This window comes from Solanum pennellii, chromosome 2, assembly GCF_001406875.1.
Source record: "Solanum pennellii chromosome 2, SPENNV200".
Taxonomy (NCBI): Eukaryota; Viridiplantae; Streptophyta; class Magnoliopsida; order Solanales; family Solanaceae; genus Solanum; species Solanum pennellii.
The window spans coordinates 38,173,630-38,195,238 of record NC_028638.1 but is presented as its reverse complement, the minus strand read 5'-3'; the positions used below and the strand labels follow the sequence as shown (position 1 = coordinate 38,195,238).

General features: G+C 29.5%; 1 protein-coding gene across 1 annotated transcript; it reads left to right on the top strand.

The window, feature by feature from the left end:
- The first annotated feature begins 4,369 nt into the window (after positions 1-4,369).
- Positions 4,370-8,213, top strand: LOC107010695 (protein DETOXIFICATION 14-like). Its single transcript, XM_015209984.2, has 7 exons — positions 4,370-4,609; positions 5,896-6,440; positions 6,541-6,627; positions 6,729-6,785; positions 6,884-7,122; positions 7,445-7,650; positions 7,889-8,213. The coding sequence occupies exons 1-7, from the start codon at positions 4,370-4,372 to the stop codon at positions 7,991-7,993; spliced, it is 1,479 nt and encodes a 492-aa protein (XP_015065470.1). The 3' UTR covers positions 7,994-8,213.
- The last annotated feature ends 13,396 nt before the right edge of the window (positions 8,214-21,609 follow it).

The window sequence follows — 21,609 nt, the reverse complement described above, 5'->3', positions numbered from 1 at the left end:
CACTCATTTCTTTTATTTAAATTTGGAACTGTTGTACAATGTGAACAAACTCACATAAATGGAAATTGGTCTCAACTCACAAGTTTAGCTGGATGAAAATGTCTTATCGATTTAGTTCAGCAAATGATCCTAAAAGATGTTGATCTTGAACTTTTGATTCTACTTGTCTCGTAACAAAATTTCAAATTCTAATTGAGCAAAACTTTGGAGTTCCATGGTTTTTTGCTCATTGATAATGCTCCTGCCCTCAAAGGCCAAAATCTGAAGACCACTTGCTTTCATTGCCACAAATTTTTGTCGAGTGATCACAACATGGCTGGTATATAGGCATGTTAAAGAAAAGGGTAACTATGCCCTATTTGTTAGACGGCGAGGTTATATATACGGCGTTTATTAGAAAATAAAGGTTTTTTTTTAACAAGAGGTATTTTCATTCTAAATCGCAAAGAAAGGAATGTTGTATCGTTATATATGCAACACTCAATTGTTGTATAACAGTGATGTTATATTTGCACCTTTCAGTTGTTGTATTGTTGGTCCATTACCAATGCAACATTCAATTCTTTGCATAGATGGAAGGCTGTAAATAGTCTAAATTTTTCTTCTGTTATATCAAATAAGTTTATGAATTTTTTTAATCAAATTTGCTTGCTTGACTGAATTTTAGGCTGACAACAATCAACATAAAAGAACGATATGAATAAAAATAGGCCAAATACATACACAGGTCCCTAAAGTTGTTCGGTTTTTTCTCCCAGGTACCTCAACTAACCCAATTTCTTATTGAATCCTTGAACCCCTAATAATTTGATCCTTTTAAAAATTCTTAGCTGATGTGGAGTCAAACGTGATCTCACGTTTTTTTAGCGCGTGCAGACGCTTTAAAAGCATCTAGTTAGCTTTAAGAACACCAGTTAAAATACCCTTTTGATGAGAAATTAAAAAACCCCAAATCGTAAATTTAGATTCCGAACAATGCTTCAAACGCCTGAGTACAACAAAAAAGCTCACATAAAAGACGTGAGAGGAGGAAGATACTGCTTTTTGAAGAGTACACAAAGCACCTGCTTTTTGAAGAGTACACAAAGCAAATGAAAAGCATGGATCTGAAAGAACCATTTAGGCAATAGAAGAAGACATGGGTACAATGGAAAAACAATGGGGAATATTTTAATAAGAGTAATTAATGGAGAAGGAAGCTAAATGTAGATCAGAAAGCGGGATTCCAGGAGAAGAAGAAAGGGGTAAAGTTGAAATTTTGATTTATAGGGAACTGAATTCGAGGCCAAAATTATACAATTAGTCAAATTATTGTTGATAAAGTATTGATTTTTCCCCATTTTTTTGTGTCCTTTGAGCTCTATCAATTTTCAAGAACAATTAACAAACTACTGGAGAGCTTCTCTAGTGGCGAAAGCTCAAGAATCAGTGAGATCATATGGAGGATGTGTTAGAAGTGTTTTTGGGGGAAATTGGTTTTTAGGGTTGAGATTTAATATGTGGCGCTGACGTGTAATTGGGTTGAAGTATATTGGTCGAAATTTCCACGTGGGGAAGGTTCATCTCACGCGCCCAATTATCAAAATAATTTGTTGAAATTTGGCTCCACATCAGCCAAGAATATTTAAAAGGATCAAATTGTTGGGGTTCAAGGATTCAATAGGAAATTGGGTTAGTTAAAGTACCCGAGGGAAAAAACCGAACAACTTTAGGGGCCTGCGTATGTATTTGGCCATAAAAATAAGGAAAAATTATCTAAATATTTATCTTATTTTATCTTAAATCTTTAATTTAAATTTTTCTATCAATTTTTTAAAAAAAAAATCCCCTTTTGAATACATCACTCTTCTCTCGTTGATACATCCATGTACCCCTCTTGGATACATCCCTCACTTATGTATCTGGATGTCCGGTAATGTATCCAAATGTCCTATTGATACATAACATCCTTCATCTAATGTATCTAGAAATCCATTGATGTATGCGAAATTCATAATTTCAAAAAAAAATTATAATTTGAAAAAAAAAGAGAAAAAATATAATTAATTCTTTAGCACTATGAAATTTATGTAAATTATACTAAACTAATATAATCAAAATTGCTTGAGGACAATATATAAAAAAACATATAATCCTCTAAAATTGAAGGCCCACATCATATATGAATCCTTTAAATAAAAACACTAGGTCTGTTCAAAATTCAACCGAAATCGATAAGCTGAATAGATAAAAAAGTTATTGGTTTATAATATTGAGTTGTTGGTTTTGTGATTTTGATTACGGTTTTGACTTTTCTTGTTATGGGGTTATTGGTTCTTAATGTTTGAAGTTTTTTCTTAACGGGTTAACCGATAACGCGATAGTAAATTAAATAATTATATTTATACCATTTTGTATATAAAGTCCTCGACTTAGAGTTTGATTTCCTACTTTTATTTTTGGTTGTCTCAAACACTTGGTTATTCTATAATGTAAAAGTGTTTGCTTTTGAGCAAGATGTAACTTGTGAACTTAAGTGCATGATTTATTTGATTTGTCACCTTGTTTCTAAGTGATTTTAAATGTTTTTCTTTTGTGTCAAATCTTAAAGGTTAAATCGATAACCGAACCGATAACAATCAAAAACAGATAAACCAATAACCCATAAGCCAATATCTTAATGGTTCTATAACGATTTAGCATCCCCACAAACCGATACAACCAATAAGCCAACCCGATAAACTTTAAAACCAAATTGAACCGATTGACACGCAGCCCCAAAAAACACAACATGCAAACAATAAAATACAGCATCTAATTGATAGATCTGTTATTGATCGTGACTTATACTAAATACTAAATATAATTGCTTCTATTTACATAAATGTTAAGTCAACTTTTTTTAGTTTAAAGCAGCAAATGTTAGGTCAAACTTTAAGATCACGGAGCTGTCCTTTGGGAAAATTCATAAGTATCTCCTTAACTTATGTCCGAAATTTTAGAGGCACACTTATATTAGATTAAGGTTCTATTACCCCTGAACTTATTTTATAAGTAATTTTCTACCCCTTTCGCCCTACGTGGCACTAGCTTGAAAAAAAGTCAACCAGCGTTGGACCCACAAGATAGTGCCACATAGGTCGAAAGGGTAGAAAATTATTAATAAAATAAGTTCACGGGTAATAGGACCTTAGTATAGTATAAATATGTTTCTAAAATTTTGAGCATAAATTGAGGAGATACTTGTACATTATCCTTGTCCTTTTAATAAAATCACTTGAAATGTAATATTTACTCCCCCCTATCAACTAGCAAGTTATATAAATATAACATTGTTAATATGCCACAAAATTTTAAAAAAGCAATAGAATTCTAAAATTTGTAATCTAAAACAATTTTAAATATTTGAGTAACTATAAATTGTTTCATAATAGTAAAATAATAATTTTAAAGTTCAATTATTTTTTATCATCAAAAGATGATGTTCTTTTTTAAATAAATTAAAAAATTAAAAAATATGTTACATAAATTAAAAGTAATAAAAAATAATAGGGAAAATGCAAAGTACCCCCTCAACCTATGTCCGAAATCTCAGAGACACATTTTATACTATGCTAAATTCTATTACCTCCCTGAACTTATTTTATAAGTAATTTTCTACCCCTTTTTGCCTTACGTGACACTATCTTGAAAAAAAATCAACCAGCTTTGGGCCCACAAAGATTAGTGCCATGTAGGTCAAGAATGGGTAGAAAATTATTAATAAAATAAGTTCAAGAGGAGAATAAGACATTAGTATAGTGTAAGTGTGTCTCTGAGATTTTGGCCATAGGTTGAGGGGGTACTTGTGTTTTATCCCTAAATTAAAAATATTTTAATTTAATATTTATTATATATTGTTAATTTAATATGATAATATATTTTTCTTTGACATAATATACAAACATGACTCTTAACTTGACTTCAGTGAATAATTATGTCCTCCAATTTTTAGTGTACACAAGTAGACACTTAAATTTGTATAAAATTAAACAAATAACACGTATTTTACATGACATAATACACGTCAAATGCCACGTAAGACACAAAATTGTCATGTAGGGTGAATGTGTCTATTTGTTCAATTTTATATAAATTTAAATGTCTATTTGTACATATCAAAAATTAAAGGTTATAATTGTCTGTTGACGTCAAATTAAAGATCAAATTATGACTCTTAAATTTCACATTGGATCAACCAAAAAGGGGGAGGAAGCATATTTATATGGGAGTCGTGACTAGTTTTTGAGTTATAAACAAAATTGAGTTAAAGTAACCATTTGAGATATTAACTCGTCAATTTAATTATTTTACGAAGAAAGAGAGAAGTGAAGAAAGAAAGACAAGTATTATGACGGAGGAAGAGCCGCTGGTTAATTTGGAGAAAGAAGATGTGGTTGTGACAGAGAAAGTGTTTATTGAAGAGGTGAAAGAGACGAGTCGCATTGGTTTGCCTATGATAGTGGTGACAGTATCACAGTACCTTTTGCGTGTTTCGCCAATGATTATGTTAGGTCACCTTGGTGAACTTCCACTTTCTAGTGCTTCTATTGCTACTTCACTTTCCAATGTTACTGGTTACAGTGTTCTTGTAAGTCTCATTCTATCCATATAGTTTATTAAACTCAATTTATATTCAAAAACATATTACTATACTTTATATTATTATTCTGTTCCTCGGGAGCAGTTCCTTGGTGTATGCTATTTGCATACGATATAGTTCTGATCGATGACACATTGGACGTAGTTAATGCTAGGTTAGAGGTTTAGAGACAAACTCTGAAGTCCAAAGGGTTCACGTTGAGCAAGACCAAAACTAAATATTTCAATGTTGCGTCACATAATAAAGGAAGTCGTAGAAGTAAGGCTTGTCACACAGATTATTCTCACGCAAAAATGTTTTAAGTATATTGGGTCTATGATCTAGTGAGGTTACTGACGATGATGTCACACATTGCATTAGGGATACATGGATGAAATGGAAGCTTGTCTCTGGAGTCTTGTATGATAAAAAAGTACCATCTTAACTTAAAAGGGGAGTTCTACAGAGGGGTGGTTAGACTGCCCTTGTTGTATGTGTTGGATTGCTGGCTAGTTAAGAACTCACATGTGCACAAGGTGCATGTTGCGGATGTTGAGATGATGTTTGGAGAGATGAGATTACGAATGAGGTTATTCAGGAGAAGGTAGGAGTGGTTTCTGTGGTGGACAAGATGAGAGAAACGAGATTGAAATAGTTTGGACATATGTAGAGGAGGTACACTAATGCCCCTCTGAGGAAATGCGAGAGGCTGGTTGTAAAGGGCACACTGAGGGGTAGAGGTAGGTTGAAGAAGTACCGGAGAGAGGTGATAAGACAAAACATGATACATCTTCATATTACCGAGTATATGACTCTAGATGGGAAGGAGTGCAGGGCACGTATTAGGGTACAGGGATAATAGTCTTAGTACTAGTCATACCCTTTTAGTTCCTGCCACTTATTGTGTTTTCTTATCATACTATTTTGATGTTTCTTAATATTCCTTTCTTATAGACTTTGGACCTCTTTTCTAATTAATGACTATGCTTTTTTCATTGTTTTATTCTTCCTCTACTAGAGTTTGATATACTTGAGCCGAGAGTCTTTTGTTAACAACCTCTCTATCTTGACGAGGTAGTGGTAAGGTTTGCATACACTCTACCCTCCCAGACCATACTTAGTAGGATTCACAGCTTATATTGTTATTGTTCTTGCCGTTGGGATTATTGCTCCATGTCTTGCCAATAAAAAAGGAAAAAAATGAAGGAACTTATTAACACAAAGATCGCTTGCTTGCATACCTTTCTTATCCTTTGTATAGATGAAAATCATCATGGATATACTTTGTCGAACAGTTCGGAATGTGTAGTGCACTGGAGACTCTATGTGGGCAGGCCTATGGAGCAGGACAATATCGAAAACTTGGAACTTTTACTTATAGTGCTATTATTTGTCTGTTTCTGGTATGTATACCAGTCTCTGTTCTGTGGATCTTTACGGATAAACTTCTTATATTGACGGGCCAAGATCCTTCCATTGCAACTGAAGCTGGAAAGTACGCGATTTGGCTCATTCCTACACTATTTCCATATGCTGTTCTTCAGTCACTTGTTCGGTATCTGCAGGCACAGAGTTTAATCCTACCAATGCTTTTAAGTGCAGTTGTATCTTTATGCTTCCAAGTAACGATTTGTTGGGCCTTTATATTCAAATTGAATTTAGGGATTGCCGGAGCAGCATTGTCAATCAGTTTATCCTATTGGTTGAATGTGATCTTGCTTATACTTTATGTGAAGTACTCATCGGTTTGTGAAAAGACTCGAGCTTCATTCTCTACAGATGTTTTCCTGACTACTGGGGACTTCTTCCGCTTTGCCATCCCATCTGCTGTAATGGTTTGGTAATCTCAATACTGTTTGTGATTTGAGTTTAAACATGATTCTTGTCTGTTGATCCTTTATGTATTACCTCAATTTTTTTTTGTCGGAACATAATTATAGCTTGGAATGGTGGGCATTTGAGCTAATCATTCTGCTCTCTGGTCTGTTTCCAAATCCGATGCTAGAAACATCCGTTCTGTCCATATGGTATGCTTCCTTTCCTATGTAATGTTCCTTTTTTTTTCCCTTTGATATTTGAAATGATTATATACTGATGCATTGTCATGGTCCAATTTCTTGGAGAGCAGCTTTACAGTCACTACTGTGCACTACCATATACCTTATTCTTTCGGTGCTGCAGCAAGGTTTGCTCCTGTCCTATCAACCTAGCATTTAGCTGATTACTGTTAGCTGCATAAAGATATAAATATGAGAAATTCCAAGTAATTATTATTGTACGTAGTACACGGATTTCAAATGAGCTTGGAGCTGGGAGGCCACAAGCGGCAAAAATTGCTCTCGCTGCTGTGATAGTTCTTTCAGCTACTGAGGTTGTTCTTGCAAGTATAACTCTATTTGTGGTCCGCAATGTATGGGGCTATGCATTTTCTTATGAGAAAGAAGTAGTCACCTATGTCGCAGAAATTACTCCTATTCTTTGCATGTCAATCATCATGGACGGCATCCAAGCTGTACTATCAGGTTATTTCTTTTACCATCCTCATTTGCTTTATTGTTGTGTTGAGACAAAAAGAGTTATTCCAGGTTTTAAATTTTGAAATACAATAAATGTAAGTGATCAACGAGATAATAAGAGTTGTCCTCATGCCTTTTGGTGTTGCTTTTTCATTGCATCAGGAGCAGCAGCTGATTTGTAGTGTATTATATGTGCACAATTGACCCTAGACTTCTTTATTTAGATCATAGATATGTAAATGTGAAAGCTCTAAAAATTAGTACATATATACTATGTTCTGAACTCATATGTTTAAAGAATTTAAATCGTGAATCTGCCTCTAATCAGGAGTTGCCAGAGGAAGCGGGTGGCAGCATATTGGAGCCTATGTGAACCTTGGAGCATATTATTTAGTTGGAATTCCCGCGGTTCTATTACTTGGATTTGTATTTCATCTAAAGGGCAAGGGTCTTTGGAGTGGATTGGTGGCTGGAACAACTGTGCAATGTATTTCACTCTCCCTTGTCACAGGCTTCACCAATTGGGAAAAACAGGTTCACAACTATTCAACTCTTACCTTCGATTTGTTAACACTCACTGGCGTTGACACTTTCTTTTGGTTATTGTTAAGTGTTCTGCATTGGATGGCATAACAAAAACTTGGCCAATTCTCATCTTATGCCTAGTTTATGGGGTTGAGTTATGCCCAATTACGGAGTTGGAAACTTTTTCTTTGGATATAGAAACTACCTTATGGCTTATTCTTACCACTCGTGCATTTGAATATTACAGGCCATTGAAGCAAGACGCAGAATATTTAGTGAAAAGCTTGCTGGCAAAAATAGGTTCATTGAATTACAGGACATTCAGATGCTAGAGAGTGAAATAAAGCTTTAACTTGCTTTGATTTAGCTAGATCACCCCTCATCTTAGTACCGATTGAACAATTTTGAACGTGATGTTAAATTTATTGTTCTTTTTATGCTTTTAGATAAACTTATGAATTATTCCATTCAAGGTTCCTGAATTCTTTTTTTTGGTTCTCCGCGGAATGAGGAAGAACTATAGCTGAATAGTTTCAGTGTTAGCAGCGGCTTGTAACTTGAACCTCCTCTGGAGTATCTCCTTCTGGGAAGTTGACTCAATTAATGTTCTTGAGTTTGTTAAATTGAAATTTATTTCAATGGTTTGGTTAGTAGTACTTAATTTTCAAAAATGTTCTTTTACTTTTAAAACATGTTATTATGTCTTCATGTAGAACCTATTAATATCAGATACATTAGATGAAATTGATAGTGGATACATTAAATTGGTACAATTGGTACACAAGATACACTAGATCAAATTGATACTAGATGTAATACAATGAGACAAATAAATATATGAAAAATTGAGGTCAAAGTAAACTTGGCGGGTTATGACCCAACATAATTTTTATCTCAACCAAATATGGAGAATTATTTCGACTAATTGGAAAAGGGGTTCGACTATTAGTTGAATTTTTTGTGTACAACCAATATTCAGCTTTAGTTGCATTCTTGGATTCATCTCGCAAAATATGTTGCCCAGATTTTTCAGCATCTTCAACATCAGATGTATCCATTAGTTTTTGTCCAGAATCCATTAATTTCCATCTTGTGACACATCAACCCCTACTCTTGGTGTTCCCCTTTTGTTTTTAGTTGCATTAGACATCAAATTCAGCCCAATTTTTTTTTCTTGCGCCTCATTAGTAGCAACCTGTTGCTTATTGCAATTATCTTTGTTTTCGATAGTTGACAACAATTAATTGTCGATCTAAAGAAGTAGCTTTACTTTGATCGATATCTACAATCCTTCTTTTTTCATCTAGTATTTCTCTCGCATCACCTTGATATATAGTTTTCACTATTGAGAGTACCTTTTAAAACAACTTGAATAGTATCATCAATTTGTTTGTTATTTTGATTTCTTTTCGAGATCAAGCGACAACTATCTTCATCATAACCTTGTATTTACAATACTTGCAATACAAAGATAGGTTATCATATACAATCTCTTGGTAAATCTCTATCAACTTACAAAATTTTCCATGCACAAAGTGCAATGTTATACGATCTGGAAACTTTTCTATTAGATCAAGTATAACTTTAATCCTAGCCATGCTAGGCTTGACTTGATTTGAGTATTAATTTCCCAACTGCCAATGCAATAGACATCAGAGACTTCTTTGCCAATAAATTCGAAGATAATATAATATCCAATGGACCGTAAAAAAACCTTATAAGTAGTGTTCCTCTCCATTGTTGAGAAGATAATTAACTCAGTGAGATAAAACTAGTATATAATCTTCATATTGATCAACTATGATTACTTACAAATAAAATGATCAGGAGAAAGGGAGATCAATGAAATCGAGATAGAAACATTAAAACTAACAAGTATAATTAAGTAAAGGGAAAGGATGAAGGGGCTTTATACAGGAAACAACAGAGTCCAAGTCGGAATATGATACTGAATTGAACTTTTTCAAATGAAACATTGTCATATATCATAATAAAATAAGATATAATATTTTATATTTTTAGTTTAAGATAATTATACACTTCAATAAATATCTCTTATATCTCTCAATTAATGTGACATATTTCATATTTCTATAGTCAAATTACTCTATTTTTTACCAGAAAATTTTCATATATTTTTAAAAATATTTTGAATTGTCAATTATTGTAATTTACAGTACATTTTATATAATTTACAAAGATACAAATTCCATTTCATTTTTTTTTAAAGATATCACGCATGTGTAAATTTTTGATTAAATTTAACTTGTTTGGTTCTCGAAAAATAAAATGTGCGATAAAAAAAATATGATTCATATCCAAAAGGCATGTCTTAAAATTTTCTATCAGTCAATTATGGTTGAAATTATAGTTATTATAAAAGAAACAAATATATAGCAATATAAGAAGAAAAAATCTAGGATATGAAGATGGTGACAGAAGAATAAAGAGCACAAAGGAGTAATGTGCATACAATTTTCATGCACTTAATCATCTGTGCTCTCTATCTTCTGTCAACAACATATTTCATAACCTCATCTTTTAACATATAATTAAGGTATACCAATTCAAATTTTTTATATGAGATTATTAAACACCTTAATAGATATATGTTATATTTTCAGATGAAATACATTTTAACAGACATATTTTATACCTAAATATATTTTAAAATTCCTCATTGGTCAAATAACACTTGAAAATAAAATAGAATTTTGAGTTTATATGAATTAAAATAAAATACAATATAAGAAAAATAAACACAATAGAAGTGAGGGGTTGAGGATGATGATAGAAAAATAGAGAGCACAAATTAGTGAGATTGTAGATAATTTTCATGCATTTTATCATTAGTGCTCCTTATCTTATGTCAACTGAATCTTCAACCGCCTTCATTTTTAACATATATGAATGATTCAGAAGAAAAATTTATTAGTTGATGTTATATCTGACGTATATTAATTTAATTTTTTTATGAATGTTATATAACCTAATAAATATATTTTATATTTTCAAATGAAAAGATACGCTTTTTAATAAATATATTTTATACAATTATACCTAAAAATATATATCTAAAAATTTCAAACTACAATTGAAATAGAATTACACTATGAGCAAATGCCAAATGAAGAAACATACAATAATATACTAAGGTGCAAACAAATTTCATGAACTTCATCATTTGTGCTCTATTTTTTTTTGTCAACAAACATCTTCCACAGTGATCTATATCTTAATTTTGGCCGACTCGAAAGAAATGATACAAGTTGGTATTATAGTTGAGTTACAATAGCTTAATTTCTTTTAGACATGATTGTTATACACTTCAATGGTTATAAATATACGTATATATAATGTATAATTTTACATGAAGTGATTATACGTTTCAAGATAATTACATTCTATATCTAAAAATATACTACAATTTTTCATCATTCAAATTACAGTTAAAAATAGAATAACATTATAAATGAGTTAATATAAGATAAAAATTTATATAACAATACAAAAACGTTAAAAAAAAAGAGGTGGTATTAACGATGATGACAGAAGAATAAAGAGCACAAAGGAGTAAGGTGCAGACAATTTCTATGCACTTTATCATCTGTGCTCTCTATCTTCTGTCAACAACATCTCCTACCACCTCCTCTTTTTAACATATATACTATCATAGAAAGATGGTTGTAGCTGGTGTTATAGTTAAGATTCAATAGTTGAGTTTTTTTAAATTAGACGATTATACACTTAAATGGATATAGTTTATATTTTTTAAAAACGAAATGTGTATGTATATTTGTATTTTATATCAAAAAAATATTTATTGATCAAATTACAGTTAAAAATAAAAATAATTAAAAAAAATGTGATATATCATGAGTTAATATTAGATGAATATATATAAATGAGGGGCTGAGGATAGTGACAGAAAACTAAAAAAAAAACACAAAAGAAGTGAGGTGCAAACAATTTTATGACTTCAATCATATGTATTAGAGAAGGAGGAGTTGAAGGGGATAATAGAAGAGCAAATTAATTAGATGCACAAACAATGCAAATAAAAATTGAAAATTTTCAATTTCTTCTTTGTTTTTGGGGAAAGAATATAGATAGCTATCAAATGATATCTTGAAGCTAGCTAGCTTTGGATGATATGATGGGTTTTCTAGCACTTCTATTTATAGATAAGATATGAGATATGAAGTGGTATACTTGTGAAATATTCTTCTTCTTTTTCCCAATTAAAGTAGATTGCTTGAAAGTTTAAAAAAATCACATATTAGGAATAATTTGTTTTCATAAATATATAACTTAATTCATATTCTCTCAATTCTATTTTTTTTCCCTTTACTTTGTTTTAAAATAGTGTCATCTTTTTATATTTGAAAATAATTTAAATTTAATTTTTTTCTCATACTCTTAATATTGGATGATTTTATAGTCACATAATTATTATGATATGTTTAATACCGTGAATTTGAAAAAATTATTCTTCCTTTATTAATCTTTGTTTCTAAATTCTAATCAAGTTGTACGACATAAAAATGAAATAGTAAAGGCACATTTTATCTAGTGAAATAATTTTAGTAATTCAGTTGGTTGGCTATTTGAACTAACACCTTGTTAGTGAGAATTTGATTCCCGACATTGTAATAATCCTCATTCCTACCTTTTTTTTTTTTTTAAAGAAAGATTATATTCAGGGGAGTGTAACAGAAAGAGACGGTGATCTTTTTAAGATCAAACCAATTAATGCAAACATTTACTATAACTAATTAATGGATATGCATTATCAATTTAATTTATGATTATTACCATTAAACGATTTGGCTCGATGTAAAAGGTCGAGACATCATATATTCCATTCATCTTATTTTATGCCTTGAGCATGTAATTTTTAAAAATATATAAAAAAAAAAATTTTAAAATTTTATAATCTTAAAATTGAAAATATATATATTAAATATGTATAATATAAGAAAAATATTCTTAGACTTGTGTAGTATTAACTATGTTATATCATTGATTTAAAAGAGAGTGTAAAATTGAAATGTTGGAATTAAAAGCATACTAAATATTAAAATATAACGTTCCTTTTTAAGTATTCATGAATTGACAAAAACAACATCAATATTAATGTACTTAATTTTTTTTAAAATATATTTACACAAATTTAAGTGGTTTAACACTACTATTATACTTTCGCTAATCGAAACGAAAATTGCATTAAACATAAATTTATGAGTTTATAGGAAAATCTAATGATGGAATCTCCCAATTGGGCTGAAGGGATGGGATAAAGCCTGCATTCTCAAAAAGGACAAATCCAAAAATATTGGTGCCAATCCCTTTTTGGGCAACTAGCTTTGATTCTATCTCAAAATCCCCTTATTTGACTATATACTTATGTGATAATATTTTTAAATATATTTAAAAGGAATAATTTTCTTTAATTTAAAAATAACTTTATTTAACCTTAAATGACAAATTTTTGTAGTCATATAAATATTATAGGCAACACACATCTATCGTACCATTCAACTTAGGAAAAATTATTGAAATACACTATTTCTCTTATTTTCAATATTCTCTTATATTTCTAAAGACCTCTAAAATTTCTTATTTCTTTAATGTATTCAATCTAGTAAATGTATCTGAGCTACATATTACGCATTCGATTTATTTTATAATATATTAGAGCTACATATTATGTATCTGGTGTATCCGAGCTACATATTATGTATTCGGTTTATGTTAAATGTATCCGAGTCACATATTAATGTATCCGATTTGTGTTACTTTTTAAGAGATAATCTAGTTAAAAACTAAATAGGAATAGATTATAATTTCGAATTAAAACTATCTGATTCCTAAAATTTATCTTTTACATTTATAACTAAATTTTTCATTTAGTTGCTTGAATTACTCTTATCCTAATTGAGCATCGTAACACATTATAAAATATTCTTATTAGACATGCATGTATTACTCCTTTTTTGAAATATTTTCCGCTTCTATATTCTCAATAGTCTATTATGTCAATTAAGTTAACAATTTAGAATCTATCACGTTCTTTAATTTACATATTAAGCTCAATAATAAGTAGTAAAACCTCAGGCTTCTTATTCTTAAAAAAAAAATATACTCTATAAAAAATTTATATTCTAGAGGATATGTGGGAGAATAGTTTGAAGATTGTAGAAGAATAAGCTTAAGTCAAACTTATGGGGTTAAGACAGGTGTAGATACTAATTAGACCATTTTTGAAAAGAGAAAAAGAACATTTTGATATAATGGGAGTGGGAATAGGGGAAAAGTGAGGATAAGGAAGTTGTGGTGAGGGAATAGGGATTCTCCAAGATTGCTTTATTCTTCATGGCTTCTTGATTGGCCACTTGCATGTTTTCCTTCATCTTCAAATATATATTATATGTAGATTAGGATTATGATAATCATTATATTACTTCTTAACTAGTAATTTATGTTCTCAACTTTTCTAAGGAATTTTTTTTTGATGTTGATATTTTGTCATGTTAATGACTTAGTGAAAGAATGGTGTTAGCATATGTCATATTGCCTCAATAGACTATTTTGAGAGTAACAATGTGAACTCTTGCTAGTCCCTAAAACATTTGACTAGAGTATGTATAAGAAAGGATTTTACTTGTACTATTCAAGACGAAGATTTTTATGAACATAAGTACAAACTTGTATCTCTAAGGAATAGAAAAAAATGGTCTTACTCAGGATACATGTATCTGTGATTACTCGTAGTGATTCACATGTATTTAGGATATCACATACATGGGAGTAGGGGTTGTTCAAAACCAGATCGAAATCAATAATTCGAACTGAAAAAAAGTTATTAATTTAGCGATTTTGATCACGGTTTTGATTTATTTTTTTATCGGGTTATTGGTTCTTAACTGTTTGAGTTTTTTTCTTAACGGATTAAGCGATAACCCGATAGTAAATTAAATAATTATATTTATACCATTTTGTATATAAAGTCAGTTGACTTAGAGTTTGGTTTCCTACTTTTTTTTGTTGTCTCAAACATTTGGTTATTCTACAATGTAAAAGTGTTGCTTTTGAGCAAGATGTAACTTATGAACTCATGTGCATGATTCATTTGGCTTGTTACCTTGTTTCTAAGTGATTTTCAATAACTTTTTTTATGTCAAATTTTAACGGTTAAACCGATTACCAAACCAATAACGATCAAAAACCAATAAAACAATATGAATAAGTCAATATCTTAATGGTTCTATAAGGGTTAGCATCTCTACAAATCAATACTAAGCCAAATCGAAAAACTTCAAAATCAAATCAAATCGCCCGATACGCAGTCCTACATGGGAGAGAGGCGAGCAAGATTTGTTATGCAGCTCAAATATATGTGAATCTACTTGGATATAATGTATTTAGAATAAATTACACCTAAATTTGACCTGCATGTACTCGAGATAGTATATCTAGAAGCACCAAATTTGATAAGATCATATGTAATATTACAAACCACAGTGTAGTTAAGGAATTAACTCGAAAGTAGTAAAATTTATTTAAATTCCTCAATTTTTTAAGGAAATTTTTTTAAAATGTCATTATTTTAGTATTTAATAAGGTATAGTGTCAACACTTTCAATATTTAGTGATACTGTCAAAATTTTACCTTATTATGTATTTTAATTATTTTGTTTAATTAAAAAGAATACATAATTTAAATAACAAACAGGAGCTATTTAGGGGAGAGAAAAATTATAAAAAGTAACATATGCTTAAACTCTCAACATCACTTACAACTTATTGAAAATTTGAACGATATATCTGTCCATAATTCATGATGTTCATCAAAAAAAAAAATCCTGCGAGGTTTATGTTTTTGGAGAATAAACTGGGTAAAAGATTTTTGAAAAAATAAACACAATAGAAAAGTCGAAAGTCAGGTATGTTTTAGTTAATTAATCCTTATATTTTTTGTATTTGATTGTGATTTGATGCGATTTTATTTGTATAATGATTATTCATACGTATTTGCGTTTTGAATTATTATGTATTTTAATCAATTCAATTATCTTTATTTTTTCTGGATTTGTTGACATTGTTTTTTTTCCGAATCCAGATGTACTAATATATTGTTAAAATAAAGAGTATTATGATTTGAATTTGTTTTTATAACTTTTGTATAATTAATTATATATCCAACAGAATACGTATGTGATGCATCAAAAGTTTAGACAAGGAATAATGTTCTCAAACCCTAAAAAATGTTTTAAGAACAACAACAAATACAAAAGTACTGATTTTCCGTGCAAAATTCATCTGACGCTTACCCATGCACTCGTATATCCATATTTGAAGGACAACATGCATACCACATATTTTATAATATTGACCATCAGTAGTCAAAACCGTGTTGATACTCTGTAGCAACCACTAAAATGCTTTTCTGTCCCAAGGATAATGCATATACCGACCACTTTCAACCAAATCAAAGTGTAATCTAGGAATTCGCAATGATCTCTTCTCGCCAGAATACACAAACATATGAATGAAATATAATATTGCAAACTTAATCGCATCATCATCATTGTCAATCCAAACTTTATCATTGAACCTATCGATCAAATCAGATCTACGTATGATCTCATTACCACCAAAGTACTGAAAAATAAGCCGATTAGGTTCTTCTGTGTTAAACTTGAAATTCTCTACGACACCAACACAGTTTAATCCAGTAATGAGCAAACGTCCTAATTGTGAACTTTAAAATAGCTCCATTGACTTTGATTACAAAAGACTGCTTACTACTAGCTTCTACTTCTAGTGACATACAACACCTGTGAATTTGACCTTGAGCAACACATTTTCTGATTTTCATATATTGACCAAAACACGTACTCTCACAAAACTGTTTATACTGCTCCGTTATAAGCTTGTCAGTCAACTGGAATTTAATGTCATGGTTTACTATACAGTGAATGTGGGGTGCATTTTTTGGTAGTTTTTTGCAAGCATAAAAAGTCCCCTGGCATATTGAATTCAAAACAATGAAATGATACTAAAATAACACAACAAAAAAATATGATAATAAATAAAACATCAACACAGTTACAACAACATACCGTAACGTACAAAAAAACACCAAACAAAAAATGTAAATGTGCACTTAATTTACTGAATACGTATCAATGTGAGAAATAAAAAACACATATGGTTACTAATATGTGGTACATTGACATAACTATCACACACACAAAAAAAAAAACAGAATACATAATACATTAGATACTTTAAATATAATATACAATTCCAAGTCTATAGATACAGAAATACAATATATCTATGAAATATAAAAGTACATACTGACTAAAAAAGTATCAAAATTCAATATGTACTTCCAAATTTATGAATACAAGAAACATTAAAACTATGAAATACAAAAATAAATACTAACTGTGGTACATTGACATAACTATCACAAAAAAAAAATAGAATACAAAATGTATTAAATATATGAAATACAATTCCAAATCTATGGATACAAAATACAATAAAACTATGAAATACAAAATTACATACTAACTAAAACAGTAACAAAATTCAATATACACTTCCAAATCTATGAATACAAAAAACATTAAAATTATGAAATACAAAAATAAATAATAATTACAACAGAATGAAAACTCCATATACACTTACAAATCTATTCGATAATAGTAATACACAATCAAACTCATAAAATGTGTTGCATTGACATAACTTACACAACAAAAAAAAAACTTTACACAAAATACAATAAATATATGAAATACAAAAATACATGCTAACCATAACAGTGAATATAAAAAACATTAAAACTATGAAAATACATGAAAATTTCATACACACTTATAAATCTATTCGATAATAGTAAATACACAATCAAACTCATAAAATGTGTTACATAGACATAACTAACACACACAAAAAAACCAGAACATAAAATACAGTAAATATATGAAATAGAAAAATAAATACTAACTATAACATAATAAAAGTTCCATATACACTTCCAAACGCATTGTAACATGTATTTTTTTGAATCTTAAAAATTACTAAACAAATTAAACTAAACATGCAAGACACAGAACATGCAAAAAAATACCTCTTCTCCAAGAAATTGGTCTTCTTCAACTTCATGGTTATGAATTTGTGTGAGATTTTGCACATCGACAGATTCAGGCATTTTGCCCGTCGTATATCCTCCTTAGATTTAGAAGCGGAACCTACATTGTTGTGTAATTCTTGAGTGAAGAAAAAAATTAAATGATGGTAAATCGGAAGAACTTTGATTATTTTGTCCAATACCTCTACTAACTCTCTTGAAAGCGTCCATTGAAGAGAGAATTATGTATTCTCAAACCCTAAAAAATGTTTTAAGAACAACAACAAAACATCTAAGCTTAGACCATATCGATAATTGTACAGTCACATTTTCATATTGGTAAATATTTTTTTTTATAAAACATCATCCAACAGATTGTATGAAAAACAAATGGATTACATCTTATTTGATCAAATGAAAAGTGTTGATGATACTATGAAGTAACATACTAATTGAATTTGGTGTTACAAAATACATTTTGAGTTTTGTTTTAGAGAAATACTAGTAAACTTAGCCGCGCTACGCACGATGTATAAAAGTTTTCATTTTTTTTTAATTTTCAAATTCAAATAGATTATCTAATAAAATTTTATCATTTAGATTTGTAATTTCAACTCAATTCATGAATTGATTTTATAAAAACAATATTCTTAAATTAGCAGTACGGTCAAATGCCTATATTTTTTTTGGTTGAATAATACCTATTTTTTTTTGTGTTAGTTATAATATATAATTAAGAATTTATGACTTTATTATTCATTTGAATGAGTTCTCATTTTTAAAAGTGAAATTTTTAGTCTTTTAAATTTTTTAAAAAATATCAAAAGAATTAAAATAGTAACAATCCAAAAACAGTCTTAGAAATATAAAAAATTATTTGGAATACATAAGCTACCTATAATTTGAAGACTTAAAAAAGTACTTCAATATTTGTATATTAATATTTAAAGTTCTCTCTACATATTGATTCTTTGGAAGGAAATGGGTGATACATGATTTTAGTTCGGTAAAATGATTTTTTATAAAATTAACATAAAAATAATATATTGTTGTTAAATTACATAATAAAATAAGTAATAAATGAACAATTACAAATGAATGATAAAAGATTTTATTTTAAGATTAGAAAAAATTCTGATAATATCTAATAAAAACTTATAATTAGACTCTTAATTTTTTTTTCTAAATAAGGTAAATATAAAAAAACTGTTCACAAATAATATGAATATTTATAATTATTAACGATAAACAATATTTTCATATAATTAAAGTGTTGGAGAAAAAATTAAGTAAATTTTTAGAATCATTGTAATGGAGGATGAATGGTTAATTAATAAGCGTATTTGAAATAATTATCTATATTAGTTTTTTCCTTGATAAATTCTCTTCTATAATTCTACGTTTTCTTAAAAGTTATTTCAACCCTATTATTTTAGTCTCTCTTTTTTCTTATTTTATTTTTCATTTTTTAATCTTTGATTATTTAATTTCATTAAGAAACACTAACAATTAGCATCGTAATTAAAAGAATCAAGTTTGTTTGTCTTTAATATTTTTACTAATTTATATATTTTTTAAAACAGTAACAATTAGCATCATATATATATATATAAATATATATATATGAAAACTCATGCCTGCCGTACTCATAGTACGTTTTGGCGAAGAAAAAAATAAAAATAGTTTTATCTAACGAATCATTGTATTTGAAGTATTTTTTTTGTTACGTCTTGTCCCTGCAAACAAAAAAAGAATGTGGTTGCACCAGTCAAACCAATCGAATTGCAGTTCAACAAGCAAATAAGATGATTATTCAAATGAATTTAGACTTCTCAAAATTATCGTCACTAAGGAAATAAAATAAAGGCATGTTAGATAGAAGTTGTTGCGAGTAAGATTCAAAGGAATTGTATGAAGAATTATATTGTGAGAGAAAAAATGGTATAAATGTTTTATTTTTTCTACTTGGGTTCATAAAGTCAGTTTTCTATTTTAGATATTTTCACATTGGTAGACATGGATTAATAAGGAATTTGCTTGAGGAACAATTTGAGATTCAAGACTGGACTGTCAATCTTAATTATGATAAGGTTTTGGGATTAGATTCGCAGATTTAACTTGGTACTAGAGATGTGATCGTGATTCGAAATTTAATTTTTTATTATAATTTAATAGACTCTCAATCCCAAAGTACGACCCATGACTTAATTGAGATCCCACACTTGACCTGAACTCTTACCTCAATTTGATACAACATTCATATTTCGCTTCTGACCCCAGTTTTAATTTAGTACACTAAACTTTGATCCTTTAATTTATTCTTTAGTTGCCTAGATTTTTCATTAATTTTTCTTTCTTTTTTGTGAACAACTTCCATCAATATCACTAAACTATAAATTCTGTTATAGAAAAATTACAAGATAACAAAATTAGAAGATTATAAATGAAAATAAAATAAAGAAATAAAAATCTTTTCAGGTTGAAGCATGAATATGTCACTCTCTTTAAGAAGGCTCAAGTCCACTACAACAAACGTTTTTCATCGGTCCAGCACTAGTCCTCTTGACTTGTCCCTTTCAGGATAAAACAGTTTTACACAAAGTATAGCTCAACAACTCTAGACAAGAATTGAGTATTCAAAACTCCACAACAAGAACACTTCCCTTCAACCAATCAGAACTCTCTTTTTTTACTATTTTTTTCATCTCTATATTTTGTTTGTATCTAAAACAAATGAAGACCACCACTATTCATGGTAAATGTAACACTGTAATTTTAGCAATAGAAATACAATGCCGGAATATATATATCGTTGATAGATAACATGCAAATTATAAATAGTGTTAATATAAGAATGGAAAATAGATTATTCAAGAAATAGTGGAGCCATGGGCACTTGTTGTCTTTAAATCTTGTATAATTTCATTACAAGTGGACTTGTATTGCTCGGGCAACAGACAAGTCCTCGTTAATTGTGATAGCTTCTCCAATATGAGTTCCCCATCCAATGCCAATACTCTGCCATACGTATTAAATTAGTTCTTAAGTCTAACTCACATCTCAAAAGTTAGCTCAAAGAAAGTAAGATTGTCTAAACTTTCTCATTAATCATTGATGTGAGACTTTTGTCATTTTTTAACACCCCACCTCACGCCCATTGCTTAGCATCTGGTGCGTGGACAATTCTGATTTTGGGCGCTCCATCATCGAGTAAGACTGGCTTTGCTCTGATACCATGTTGAATTTGGTTTTAAACATAACTCAAACCCCAAAAGGTAGCTCAAAGGGAGGAGGATTGTCCAAATCTTATAAAAAGTTCACCTATCTCATTAATCACCGATGTGAGACTTTTATCATTCTTTAACAAGCTCATTGCACCAACTACTCTTCTTGTAATAGCCAACTTAATATAAGTATAACATGAATGTGTGTGCAATACATGCAGTCAACTTTACCTTGGTGAAGATGTCACTATAAGCTTAAAATGTTTATAAAAATACAAAAGGGAAAAGGGTCTGATATACCCTTCAATTTTGTCATTTAGAGCTGATATATCCCTTGTTATGAAAGTGACTCATATATACCCCTACTTGTAAATAAATGGCTCACATATACCCTTTTCCTCTAACGGAAATGAAAAAAAAAATAATTTTAATCTAAATTTTTATTATTTTTTTCTAAAAAATATAATTCCATATGAGTAAATTTAATCCTCGTCAAACATATTTTTTTTGACTTTTTTTTGTTTCAATGACTAATTTATAATTATTATTTTGATAATTAAATTTATTTATGTTTCACTAATATTCTTGTAAAAC